Source organism: Pogona vitticeps, chromosome 6, assembly GCF_051106095.1.
Source record: "Pogona vitticeps strain Pit_001003342236 chromosome 6, PviZW2.1, whole genome shotgun sequence".
NCBI lineage: Eukaryota > Metazoa > Chordata > Lepidosauria > Squamata > Agamidae > Pogona > Pogona vitticeps.
In genome coordinates, this window is record NC_135788.1 from 77293971 (window position 1) to 77308180 (window position 14210).

The window sequence follows — 14210 nt, forward strand, 5'->3', positions numbered from 1 at the left end:
TAATACGGCTCCTCCCTGAAGATTTTATTGCGTTGGTTTGGCCTACAGTGACAACTGCTCCGTCAAAAGGGGGCTTTCCCTTTACGCACGCGCAATAGCCTCGTCTCCTGGCCGGTGTGAAATGGCGGCGTTAGTTTTGCGGCGGCTGCGGCGCGTCCCGCTGCTCCATGGGGTAAGGGTCGCGCCGAACCCCGTGCGTCCCTGTTTAGGGCCTGAGGGTGGGATGCCGAGCTGCCGTCAACAAGTGTGTGTGTGGGGGGGTGGAAGTCGCGATTGCACCCTCGCGGTCGGTCGGGGAGCGCCAAGGGTCCCTCTACGGCTGTTAAAAGCGTTCGCGATGCTTGCAGGCGGAGTCTGGTTTGGGTGAAGAAGAGTTGTAGTTCGTCTTGGGCGCCTTAGCTCAAGGTGTTCGGCGTGTTGTCGGAAACACCCCTTTTCCCCTTGGTTGGTTAAGGGAGAGACAAGGTGACCGACCGACCGTTGGCCGTCGGCCGTCCTTCGCCGTTAACGTGGCTTTCAGCCTTGTTATCCCGCAGCCCGCTTTCCCTGCTGCGCCGCCAACACCTCGGCGGGTCCCCCGTATATTCTCTCTCTGTGTATGTGGCAGACCTCACTCGGAGGGGACATTAAAGGCCCTTCTCTACTCGGTGGGAGCCGGGAATGGCTTTCCGAGGGCCAGCATTGTCCGGTCTGGAGGAGAGCCGGGAAGACCGCCGCTCTCCTCCAAATGTTGGGTCAAATTCATGTTGGTAGCTTCGATGACACTGTGGCTGGACAGTGTCATCGAAGGGACCAGCATGAATTTGACCCAACTCCGGGAGGCAGCGGAAGACAGGAGGGCCTGGTGTGCTCTGGTCCATGGAGTCACGAAGAGTCAGACACGACTAAACAACAACTCATCCAAATGTAAGAAAGAGGAAAATTCGCTTGAAAAGGGAGCTGCTTCCTTTTCAGTTACTGGGAATTGCTGGTGTAGTATAAATACTTCCCATTCAGATTGCTACAGCGCTAGTTTTCTTCCTTCCCCTTCATATAGTTTATATAATATCGTTTTATGTAATCAACACTGAGAGGAGCACAATACTATCCGCAGTTCAGTCTTCTTGGCTGTGTAAATACGCTGGATCTACTTTGCTTCCATGACCAGAAAGATCTTGCAAGTAAAGGGTTTTAATGGAATTACTGTACTAAGATCCATTGGGCCTAGTTGCATTGATAAGCCTGTGGTAAAGCTGAGCCACTTCTGATGGGTCTCGCATGACAGAATGGTCCTCATTAAACATTGTGTGCACTTATTTTATTTATTTATTGTATTTATACCCCGCCTGTCTAGTCATTTCGACCACTCTAGGTGGCTTACAACATAAAGGATAACAAGTTCAAGAAAAATTTATAACAGTTAATTAATTAAATGGTTCTGCAAGATGGGAAAAATACAAAATAAATCAAATAAAGAGAAAAAGAATTAAAAAGGAAAGAGGACAGGAATTAACTGAAAGGGAAGGCCTGCCTATACATCCACGTTTTTAGTTGGTTCTTAAAAGTACCTAGCGAGGGTGCAGCCCGAATCTCCGGAGGTAGGTTATTCCAGAGGCGAGGAGCCACCGCTGAGAAGGCCCGGTTTCTAGTTCTTTCCTTTCGGGTCTCCCTCGGCATCAGGCTCCTCAGCCTCACCTCCTGGCTCGTGCGGGTGACATGGGTAGAACTAGTTGGGAGTAAGCGTTCCGCCAAGTGTCGAGGTCCTAAACCATTTAGGGCTTTATATGTAAGCATTAACACTTTGAAGTCAATGCGGAAACGGATGGGCAGCCAGTGCAGCATGGCCAGAGTAGGAGAGATATGCTGGTATTTTCTCACTCCAGTAAGGAGTCTGGCCGCCGCATTCTGCACCACTTGAAGTTTCCGCATCAGCTTCAAAGGAAGCCCCGCGTAGAGCGCGTTACAGTAATCTAATCTAGAAATTACGAGTGCATGTACTAAGGTAGTGAGCGCCCCTGTGTCTAGGTAAGGTCGCAGCCGGGCAATCCGCCAAAGGTGGGAAAAGGCGGTGCGGACTACCGACGCCACCTGCGTTTCCATGGTGAGCATCGGGTCCAGGTGTACCCCCAGGCTGCGGACCCCACTCTTTGCGGCCAGGGCCACCCCCCCAAACATGAGGGAGTTTCCCAAGCCACCATCCACAGGGCCACCCACCCTCAGAACTTCCGTCTTGTCCGGGTTCAGCCTCAGCCTGTTCTCCCGCATCCATTGCAGTACGGCCTCCAGGCAGCGCTGGAGGGACAAGACAGCATCACCTGCAGTTGGTTCTTAACCTTTTTGAAAGAAACACCCCCTTGAACCATTGAGGAAGTTATCATCACCCACCTCCCCACAGCAACAGCACCGGATCCGCTGCCAGCACCAGCTGCTCTGGATCTGCCTGCTAGATCCGCTGCCAGCACCGCAGCTGCATTCTCAGGTTTGGCTCGCTCCATCGCCCCCATATCGCCCTCCCTTCTGTTCTTTAGCCCCTTTTCGTTCCATCGTCTCCCTGAAAAATGAAATCGCCCCCTGGGGGTACAGTATCACCCAGGTTAAGAACCACTAACTTAGAGCACTAACATGCTAGGGTAGTGGTTCTCAATCTTAGGCATTCCAGGTGTTCTTGGACTGCAACTCCCAGAAACCCTTGGCCAGCACAGTTGGTGGTGAAGCCTTCTGAGAACTGCGGTGCAAGAATTCCTGACTTAGCCAAGATGAGGAATCACTGTGCTAGGGGGAAAGTCAAGTTAGAATCATTCTCTTTGACCTGTTTACTTTCTGGGTGTACGATTCTGGGTATGTGTGTAGTGGAGCAACATAGCAAATCAGCTTTCACTTGCAGAACAAAGAGGTACAGCACAGGCACAAGCTTATCTTGGTACCTTGGTGAGAAGCAGGCCTGTTCTTGTGTCACTTGCTGCATGTGTTAGTCATCTAAGGCAGGGGTCATCAACCCCCAGTCTGCGGCTTGGTGTGGGCCGTGGGCTTGCCAGAACTGGGTCGTGGATACGGATATCCGCCCCCGCACACATGCACGGTGGGTGTGTCATGCTCACGCAGGGGGTGTGTTGCACATAAGTGCAACACACCCCTCAGTAATGCGGTACGTGCCCTACGAGCATGACATGCCCATCGTGCGAGCGTGATGTCCCCCCTTCCCCCTGCATTGCGTTCACTCCTCGCAGCTGGTCCGTGGCCCCAAAAAGGTTGGCGACTGCTGAACTAGGGAACTAGTTGGTTCCTGAGGATTAACTTCAGTGGTTCATGCCAAATATCTTTATGACGTACAACTACAGTGGGGTCTTGACTTGAGAACTTAATCCATATTGGAAGGCGGTTCTCAAGTCAAAAAGTCTGTAAGTCAAGTCTCCATTGACCTACAGTGCATTGAAAACCGATTAATCCCGTAACAGGCCGTTTTTGTTCCATTTTGGTTTTTTTTTCTGGTCTGTAAGTCAAATCTCAGTCTGCAAGTCAAACCTAAATTTTGCGGCCAGAGAAGTCTGTAACTCAAAAAGTCTGTAAGTCAAGCCGTCTGTAAGTCAAGGCTCCACTGTACACAGAGGTTCTGAACTGTTTTTATACGGAAGTGTATGAATGTTCTTGTGGATGTGGGTTTATATACTATAGCAGAGCTGGCATAGATAATGGATGTAAATGGATGTTGTTTATTCTAACAGAAGTATGCCATACATGCAGTAATGGCATAAATTACTACCCAAGTGAGCCATCTAATAAATCATTGCAGCAGTAGGCTGCCACAGCCTTGGTAGTGTTCAGAAAGGAAACATTTTTCTAACTTAGCCAAGCACTCCAATGTCAGAAGAGAGGGCTTATGTAGCTGCTGTAGTATTGATCCATTATTTAAAGGAGCATAGGATAACTGTATGGTAACTGTCCTTGAAGCATGCCCACTCTTCTGATATTAAAAAGACTGAATATATCTAGAAGTAGAGAAGAGTGTGCAAATGCAGCTGTAGCACCCTGTTTCCCTGAAAATATGATTTTTCAGGATTCTCATAAACCCTACCCCCCAGATAAGCCCTAGTTAAGTGAAAGCCCGCCCTCCACAATTGTGCTGCATTGTGCAGCAACCAGAAGATGATATGACTGTAAAATAAAACATCCCCTGAAAATAAGTTCTAATGTGTTTTTTGGAGCAAAAATTAATATAAGACCCTGTCTTATTTTCAGGGAAACACGGTAGGTGTTGTGCTGTTTCTTTGTACCATGACAATTAGTAGAGAGCTGAATACTGTAAGAGCTAGCAAGTCCAGTATGCTAAAGAGATGCTGATTTCTCTAAGCAGATGGAAAATTACATGCCTGTTAAGCATGTTGCAGGAGCTGAAATGGCAAAACAAGTGTAGACTAATAGCGTGTGCATTAGCTTTGCTACCTTACAGCTGGGATAGCAAATGTGAACTTTGATATTTCCAGGTATAGTGTCAGATAAGGCTCTCCTTCAATCCTCCTTAGTCCTGTTATCAAGTTCTCTTCATTTTCCGTAGCAAGTACACTTAGAATCCTTATTACTGCAGCAGTTTTGAAATAAATGAGATTTGAAAGGTGCCTTCGATAGTTAAAAGTATACAGTAAATTCATTGTCTGAATTGAGATGTGAGGATCCTAACTCATGGTCAGAAGAACACAAGGTGACACTGTCCTCACAACTGGCTTTTCGCTCCCACATGTAGATATTCCATTCTCACTTCTCCCACAAGAGTCCTGCACAGTACTCATTTTCATCAGATGAGCTGAGCTATGGAGAAGTTTCTTTCTATCTTCTGTCTGTCCTGATGGCCTGGGAGATCTAAATCTCTCCATGCAACAAGGTGACTTTCAGGCCCTGTTGAAGTGGCAGTGCCTGACGGAGCTGACCAGTTTTCCCTCCTTGGTGGAACAGGGCAGATCCAGAAAAAGCTGTTGAGTGTTGTTGCTTAAATCATACTTTGCTGAGGGAAGTGATAGAAGGGAGAGAGAAAGAACTCTTAGCAGAACTGGAACCCAGTCAGATCTGCAGTTATGTGTATGATTCCTCAATAAGGGTTATTACAGCTTATCTTGATTTGGACAATATATTAAATTGCAATTAATTGAAAATGCATCTAAAAGCTTGTGATGTCCATGTGTTCATGCTGAGTAAGAGGGAAAATGCAGTGCAAGCAATCAAGATTCACTGAGATTAAGGTAATGCAAAACACTAAGTTAGTGTAGCATCAAATGATATTTTTGTGTCTGAGATTGCTGCTTCTGGTATTACCAGTGACTGTTTCTCCCTGTGAAACCCTTGCAATCTTCACATGATAACATTTACAATGAATACTCTGGAGTCTTAATGAAGCTCTGGCCTCAAGAAAACCTCTTAGAGTATAGTTGAATGTGAAGCTTGGCAAGAGCACTCTGCTTAAAAGACCAGCCTTGAGACTTAAGGACACGAATTACACAGAGCCTCCTATCAGACTGCTTCCATTCTTCCCACTTAACTTTAGCAAAGTAAGAGACTTAGATGTGGGGAGAAAACAACAGAGAGTTCTTAGTGATTATAATATGTTGGTTATGGCTACACATCTACTCAATACAAGGCAAGATACATTTGGCATAGTAACATTCAGAACATTGACATAGAAGTAAATGACCACCAGACTTGTTGCTGAGTGGTAAGGTCTGTTCTGTCTCTGTTACATTTATGCACAGAACAACCAATCACATTTCTCCATTACAGCTGGTCTTACTTAACAGTCAAGCATTACATCAGCTTGTTACATCTGCATGCTGCTGTTAGTCATTACATTCGCCTTTACCTTACATTCATGACTCTGCACTTCATTACAATATTAAAATTTAACTCCCTGTTCACCAAATGAACAAAATCCTGACAAGCTTGATGACGTACCGATAGAAGGCCAATTGCTGTAAGATAACTCTGCTAGATGAGGCTGTAGTGCTTGTGGGTAATTCCAGAGTGTTTTTAAACAAAGGCACAAAATGGCAGTTAGGTGTACATAATTCTGGGATTGTTTTTTTACCTGAGTGAAAATGTTGGTCTTAGAGAGTGGGAGGAATTGCCTTGTGGATGAGAAATAAAAGATAGTTATGTGATATCCAGCACTATTAGTGTTATGCTAAAAAGCGCTTATGAGAGAGAATTAAAGAATTCAGAATATAATGTGACCCTGACTTCAGTTAAACATCAATGTTCAACTGAAATGGTTTAACAAAATACCTTCTTAAAAAGCAAAATATCTTCCAAACAATCTTCAAACCTAGCATTTAAAGTAGGACCCCCCCCCCCAATCAGTGGAATCAGAACCTGCTGATTCACTTATCTGCTGCCTGAAAATACAGTACTACCGGTAAATTCTCTCTCCTCCCCCCCCCCCCCCCCGTGAAATAGGTACAGTATTTATATGTATTTCCAGGGTGTATTTACCAAAGCTGGCCACTAGAGGGATCCAGAGACCATGTAGGGTAGGGCATTTACTATATCCGTGTTTTTTGGCATCTGTATGGAGGCTTGTAACCCATCCCCCACAGATATCAAAGTCCTACTGTAATGTGTTCATTATTCGTACATAGATTTGCAGAACCACAATGGGATTAAAGTCTTTTCCTGAACTTTCTTTCCAGAAGCTAGGAAAAAAGAGTGTATGTTGTACTCTGTAAACATAACTTGCCTGCAAATGTAACATACCTTTGGGCTTTAGTAAATAAAGTTTTACTAATATTTTAATTGATGGTTAAAAAATTAATAAAAGTAATAATAATCTTAGAGCTGCAGAGCTGGAAGGGACCCTATGGATTATTCAACAATACATACTCTTAAAGTGCTTCAAATAGTTTAATTTCAGGGTAATATTCTTTTTGTATGGTACTGCATTCATGTAAATTGTACCAAGCAATAAAACAGTAAAGTTACTTCAACATAAAGTTATGTTATCAGACTTCAGTTATGTTAATTGTGTCCAAATACAATAACACAATAAAACATAATGATAAACTTTATAAAATGCGGCCGTGGGTCAGAGATATTCTATTTGTCACTGATATTCATGCTACTTCAGAATAGATCTCTATTTTCTAGTTGTGTGGTAGTTTTTATATAAGCATAGAACCTGACCAATCTGGATGCTATATAATTTCATAAAGTTGTAAGTCATTGCTGAAATAAATAGTGACTGAAACAGATGTATGGCTGCCCTTGTTACTTCCTGCCTTCTCCCTTTTTAAAATGTTTGTATAGTTGTGAGGAAAGCGACAATTGTAGAAGTCCTGTGTAGGAGCTATGCCAGAAAACAAAGTGACAGATTCCAATTACAGTCCGGAAGAACAACATTTACTTTTCACTGTGTGTTATATTATATATAATCCTGCATGAGTGAGGTAGTAAAGTATTGTTGAAAGGAAATGTACATTTGCTTATCATATCAGAAGGAGTCATACACTTTTCTTATCATGTTACAGCAAGGACCAGCAGCTTGCCAGGCTCTGTCTCGGAATTTTCACTTCACGGTTTATGGGAAGAAAAATGTGTCTGCCAAAATATCGGATTCGGTAAGTTCTCACTTGTCAATCATTTTCCTGGTTTCTTAGTCCCACACTTGGTGTAATCTAAAGAACAGTAAGCAGGCCAATGAATTATTGTTTTTAGATGTGCATCAATAAGAAATGTCACTGTCTCATTCCAATGTCTACAAATGATTAAAGATTTGGGAGTACAATCCTAATTTGGAGGAATGTCTCTCTTTTTTTGCTTCTAGTGTTATAATAAACACTGGGGGGAATGAGATGTTTCTATTGTTGCATGTCAGAAAAGGAAAGGGAATGCTGGAAGTTCTTGAATGTACAGTGGTGCCTCGCTAGGCGATTACCTCGCAAAACGGTTAATTTGCAAGGCAATGCATTTTTGCGATCGCTGTAGCGCTTTGCAAAATGGTTTTCCCTATGGGAGATTTTTGCTAGACGATGTTTTGGTCCATGCTTCACAAGATGGTTTTTTTTTCCAGGATGGTTTTTCGCAAGAAGAGAATTTTGACAGCTGGGTCCGCACTTCACAAAATGGTTTTTCTATGGGCAATTTTCGCAAGGTGATGATTTCCCCCCCTCCCCATTGGAACATATTAAATAGATTTCAGTGCATTCCAATGGGGAACCGCATTTCGCAAGATGATGTTTTTGCAAGACAGCAATGTTCGCAGAACAAATTAACATCGTCTTGTGAGGCACCACTGTATCAGGTTTTGCTGATCCTCTGAGTCAGACATGAAGAAACTCTGACCTATGGGCTGAGTGTGGCCAATGAACGCTTTCAGCTTGCACCCACAGTTGCTGTTAACTCCAGTCAGTGATGATCAGAGATAAGAGAGTATTTAAAGACATTTACATGTAAAAAGTATGTGAAATAAAATTGAATTTTGCATTCCTGAAAAATGCCGAAGTGAAGCTAGTTTCTGAGTAGACATGCGTAGTATGTTTTGTATCCTTGGTAGGGAAAATGTATGTAGATTTTCATCTGGCCATGCCTGTCTTGTCCAACTCATAACCGTTGCAAATTGGAATTTGGGCTGAAAATGTATTTCCCATTCTTGTTCAAACAATGTGATACATTACTGATTAGTGAGAGATGACATCAAATTAAACATAATCTTTTTCATTTTTTAAAAAAATAGCTAGGCTGGTATTGTCCAAGTGTGCCTCTATAAAGAATGATTCCTTCTGAGTATAGAGTGGTGGTCAGCTGTGATCTTCCAAATAATTTTGGATTATAACTTTCACAATCCCTTATTACTGGCTGTGCTGGTTAGGGCTCATGAGATTTGTAATATGACAATATCTGGAGCATCACAATTGTCTGTCTCTTCTATAGAGTTAATTTTCATGAGCTTTGCTAATGATATGTGTCTTTATCATCATTTCTCTTTCAGATTTCAACACAGTATCCTGTAGTGGACCATGAGTTTGATGCTGTTGTGGTGGGTGCCGGAGGTGCAGGTTTGCGAGCTGCGTTTGGCTTGTCTGAAGCTGGATTTAATACAGCATGTGTTACAAAACTGTTCCCTACACGGTCTCATACAGTTGCTGCCCAAGTAAGAAACCATTCATCCCAGACTGATTCATGTGTTTGTGGTAGAGAATGGAGTGGGTTGCAGGCTATCTATGATTTATACTGGTGATGTTTTATAAATCCAGTGTTGACAACTGCTGCCTGGTTATAAACTGATTGTGACTTAAATTATCTTGAAGAACATTTAAAAAATCAGTTGACTTTGTGCCGTTCTGCTGTTGACCATTCTGTGATAGCTAGGGCACAACATCAGCCATTCTCAACGGGGGTGGCATAAGGTCCTCTGGGGGCCCGGGCAGATTTGAAGGGGCCACAGTCTTCATACACCACTTTATAAGGTTTGAGATGTGACTTGTACAGTCCTAATTTGGCCTATATTTCTTTTATATTGTGTTTATGGCCATGGCCAAAAAAAGGTTGAGGTTTGCACCAGTACTTCAGCTGCAGAACATACTGTTTTTGCATTTAATGGGAAGTTCAATACATTTGATTGCTAAGTATTGTATATGGACAAAGGCTTATGTTTATTTCATTTCTAGGGAGGAATCAATGCTGCTTTGGGGAATATGGAAGAGGATAACTGGAGATGGCACTTCTATGATACGGTGAAAGGTTCTGATTGGTTAGGAGACCAGGATGCTATTCATTACATGACTGAACAAGCCCCTGCTTCAGTTATTGAGGTATGAGTACTGGTGTATTATGTGTGTTTTTCCATCATATTGCTTAAAATCTTAATACATAGGACCAGTGATTGAAATTTCAGCAACCTAGTTACTAGTTAAGAAACCAGTGGTTAAATCCAATATTATGCACCAGCTGCATAAATATTCAATTGGATTTTAGCCTGTAGTAGTTAACATAACATATCTGGGATGTGAGCAAAACCGGTCGTCTTTGCAGGGAAAGCTGGTTGCTTCAGTTTGTATCATAAAAAAGGAAAAAAGATAATTTTTAATGTTAAAAAAAAAGAATATTTCCCTCACTTCTGATTTTGTAACTTCCAGGTCTAAGCTTCAGTAAGTTTAGATAACATATATGCACCACTGATTTTACTCCACAAAGAATAGAATTTTATTAGCCATTTATACCTGTACAAGGGAAAATGTGTAATTTTTGTTCACAATTGAATAGCTATTATTCTCTACTTCTGTTCCTTAGCTGGAGAATTATGGTATGCCATTTAGCAGGACAGAAGATGGGAAGATCTACCAGCGTGCCTTTGGGGGACAGAGTCTGAAGTTTGGTAAAGGGGGACAGGCACATAGATGCTGTTGTGTGGCTGATCGGACTGGCCATTCACTGCTGCACACGCTTTATGGACGGGTAAGAAATGCTGTGTATGTTTGAGGAGGATGAATCCTCCTGAGTTGATAGTTGAAAGGATCACTTTAATGACTAGTAGTTCAGTTTCCTGTGCCTTTTTCTGTTATGTTCCCAAAACAGATCCCAAAATATCCTCTATTGCAGCGGTCCCCAACCTTTTTGGGGCTCTGAATTGGCTGGGGGGAGCAAGCTCCATATGTGTGGGGGCGTGTGATGCGCGTGCGCACGAACATCACACTCCCCCCCGTGAGCGTGATATGCCCCACATGAGCGTGACATGCCCACTGCGGGCGCATAAACATGACATGTCTCCATGCGGGCGCGCGTGAGTGGGCGGAGATCCGTATCTGCAGCCCAGTTCCAGCAAGCCCACGGACTGGTGACCCGTGCTCTACTGCATATACTTACATAATCCGAACAGCTGAAACAATTGAAAGGCTATAAAATGAACTGTGATATGTTTTTAGATGCAAAGGTATTTCTGACTTAGCCTGCATAACACATACATCTTAAATTGCATCTTGTCATAGAGAAACTTTTTGGTTTTTTTCCTTTTTAATTTAACATATATAAACTGCTTTGTCCAGTTAGCACCCAAAATGTGTGTGTAATAAAGACACAGAAACAAACAGCAAAATATTTAAAAATTTGGAAATGCTGCAAAAAGATGTGTTAGTCATTGACACTGTTCTTTCCCCAGTTAGTTGACAAACTACAGTGTCTACTTTTTTAAATGGTGGCCAGGATTCTGTTAGTTAATGCCTGCTCGTGTTAAACCAACAGTATAAATTTAGCAGAGAATTGCCATAAGTTAAGAAGTCATTGTAAGCATTTCCTGCTGCACACCAATCACATAACCAGGTGTGACAGAAAATATCTACTTTGGCTTCTTAGACTTGAAGCAGTCCACTCCTGAAAGTTATGCTACAGGTATTATTTCAGTTGCGATACATATTAGGATTCCAGCAAGCATTCTGTGAAAATTTCAGAAAAACATATAAATTGCAGTCATTATTGCTGTAAAAGATTTCTGACATATGAAGATTCCTTACAAAGAGCTAGACCATTGCCCAATCTTGTTCGTTCTGACTGATAACAGCTCTTCTAAGTTTGCAGTTGAGGTCTTTCCCATCAAGACATTATGTAGGCATTATATGCCTCTAGTGGAATCCTGAGACAGCATGGATAGCTTTAGTATCATGCCTAACCTCCCTTTCCTCTCTCCCTTTATTACATTTGTAACATCTGCCTGGTGTTCCCTTATCTCAAAAGTCTGCACAATTTTGGTACCTTTTTTGGTTAACCTTAGAGATAGGCACGAACTGGCTGATGGTCACACAGCTGTTCTGTATTTCTGTGCCCCACCCCCTCCAGTGGGCATCCATTCAGAGGCAGCACCTTGGCTTCCCTGCCCCGGCATATCCGGATACTGCCTCTGAGTGGGCACCTGCCAGAGCGAGTGGGGCACTGAACCACGAATCAGCTGTGTGGCCATTGACCGAACTGGCCCAAACAGCTAATCTCTGATTAGTCTAATAAACGTGTTATCCCAGTATGAATTTTGGAATTTCTTTTAGGGCCAACATGATTACTATTGCTTTTGTTTGACTTTGCCTCTGGAAAGACTTCCTAACTGCCATAAATTAATGTTGTTCTGTATGCTGTGTAACAGGTACAAATATTTTTAACTCCTACCTTCTATTCTAGTCCCTTAGGTATGACACCAGTTACTTTGTTGAATACTTTGCCCTTGACCTTCTTATGGAGAATGGAGAATGTCGTGGTATTATTGCACTTTGTATAGAAGATGGCACCATTCATCGTTTAAGAGCAAAGAATACAGTTATCGCCACTGGGTAATATGCCAGTAATTACATTGAAGTTATGTGAATGTACCACCTATGCTTCCTTGTCCTGTGTTTTCTTATCCTTGGCAGGAGAAGCAGTCGTGTTCATCTGTCTCTTGATAAGGTGATCTGACCAAGCATTAGGTTAGTATTGCAACCCAGTCCACTTTAGGATTGTCCTAAATTGTTCGCAACAACACTCCATGGGAATCCCCCCCAATTGGTCAATTTGTGCTATTTTCCTTTGCACTTCTGTACAATTCCCATTCAGCAATCCTTTTTCATTCTTTCAAGCTTGTGAGGCAGGTTAAGCTGAGAGAGAGTGCCTAGTTCAAAGCCACCGGGTGCATTTCATCCCAGTGCAGGGATTTGAACAAAGGTCTCCCAGACCCTAGTCTAACACTCTGGTCACAACACTGGCTTTCACACTAGATAAGTTCTCAGCAAATGTGTTTAGGCACTGTCTGTGACTTTTTTACTGTGGAAAAATTATATTAAGAGCAGGAAAATGAAGGAAAAGAGACCCCCTCCTCTCAAGGTCAGAGTGGTCGCATAGACCAGATGGGCGGGATACAAATCAAATAAATAAATAAATAAAATAAATAAATGATAAACACACAGTGACTGAAATTCTGTTGTGCAGTTATACAGTACAACTAGCCTAACTTTCAGAGGCAAATTGCTATAATGTAAATAAATCTCTCTAGAACTTATCGGTTGCACACACGGCCACACAACTCAGGATGTAACAGATAATTCTGTAGATTTCTTAATTTACTGCCATTTGCTTAATTATTAATGATTTCAGGAGGATACTTTATTTGGTAATGCCACAGGTATTGAGCTATTGTTTCTCCGGAAATCATACTTGTAATGAAAAGGTCCTGGACAGATATTAATTGTGAACTTGTTTCCTAGTGGATATGGACGCACTTACTTTAGCTGTACCTCAGCTCACACCTGTACTGGAGATGGGACAGCTATGATCACACGGGCAGGTCTGCCTTGTCAGGATTTGGAGTTTGTGCAGTTCCATCCGACAGGTACGTGTTCTGCACTGCTCTTATAGAAAACAAAGGCTTTGTGTATAAACAGTGTTGTTTTTGCTCTTTTTCTGTCAGACATTTTTGAAAGAGATGATCAAACTAAGGTGCCTATGTTCTGAAATATAGCCTAGCCTTCATTAAAAATATCAGTTGATCTCTAAATGGCAGAGAGCTCAAATGCAAAAAAAAAAACAAAACTCACACACCCAAAAAACAAAACAAGATACAAATACTCAAAATTACAATGGCAACAAAACAAAGTACGAAGAAAACATATATACCCAAAAGTTCTTCCTTTGAGCTGAGAACAGATGTATTCTAATTTCATTTACTCAAAACATAAATACATCTTATCAAAATTATAAGAAATAATTATAAAAATAAGAAATACATCTTCTCTTATGGATTTCTTCAGCATATTACCAGTACCAGGCTTCCTGTAGAAGTAGAATTTTAAAAAAATGCTTGACCTTTGTATTTTTAATGTATTATGCTGGTAGTTAAGCCTAATTAAAGCACTGCAAACATTTTAGCCTCCAAGCCAGTGATTGTTTCCCTAGTTAGATGCTCATCTTTGCCTTTGTGTAGCACAGTGCTATGCTTATTGGTATCAAAGTTCCACTGAGTACAGCAGGGCTTACTGTCAGGGGTCTCTGTGTGCTTGTACAGAGATAATTTATCCAAACTAGAGAATCCATTTCCATTTTATTTTTGTACAAATCACTTACCTAGGCATTTTGCTTCTTTTTGGAAAGAAGCAAGCCTCAGTGTACCTTTTCAGGCTCAGTTCTCTTTTGTAGCACAGAGCTTGGGACACTTGATCTTTAAAGAAATACTGCAACAGGTAAACAATACTTTAGACAAGTGTGGCCACCACATTGCTGGAGAGTTGTCCTTTGTATACCCA

The 14210-nt window shown here is 42.2% G+C and overlaps 1 protein-coding gene across 1 annotated transcript in view; it reads left to right on the forward strand.

The window, feature by feature from the left end:
* Positions 1–14: 14 nt before the first annotated feature.
* The window catches only part of SDHA (succinate dehydrogenase complex flavoprotein subunit A), a 29796-nt gene continuing 15600 nt past the window's right edge, over positions 15–14210 (forward strand). The window contains exons 1-7 of the mRNA XM_020814231.3: positions 15–172; positions 7485–7574; positions 8945–9106; positions 9624–9767; positions 10246–10410; positions 12118–12266; positions 13176–13300. Coding sequence (XP_020669890.2) covers positions 122–172; positions 7485–7574; positions 8945–9106; positions 9624–9767; positions 10246–10410; positions 12118–12266; positions 13176–13300 — 886 coding nt within the window. The 5' untranslated portion in view covers positions 15–121. The remainder of the gene's footprint in view (positions 173–7484; positions 7575–8944; positions 9107–9623; positions 9768–10245; positions 10411–12117; positions 12267–13175; positions 13301–14210) is intronic.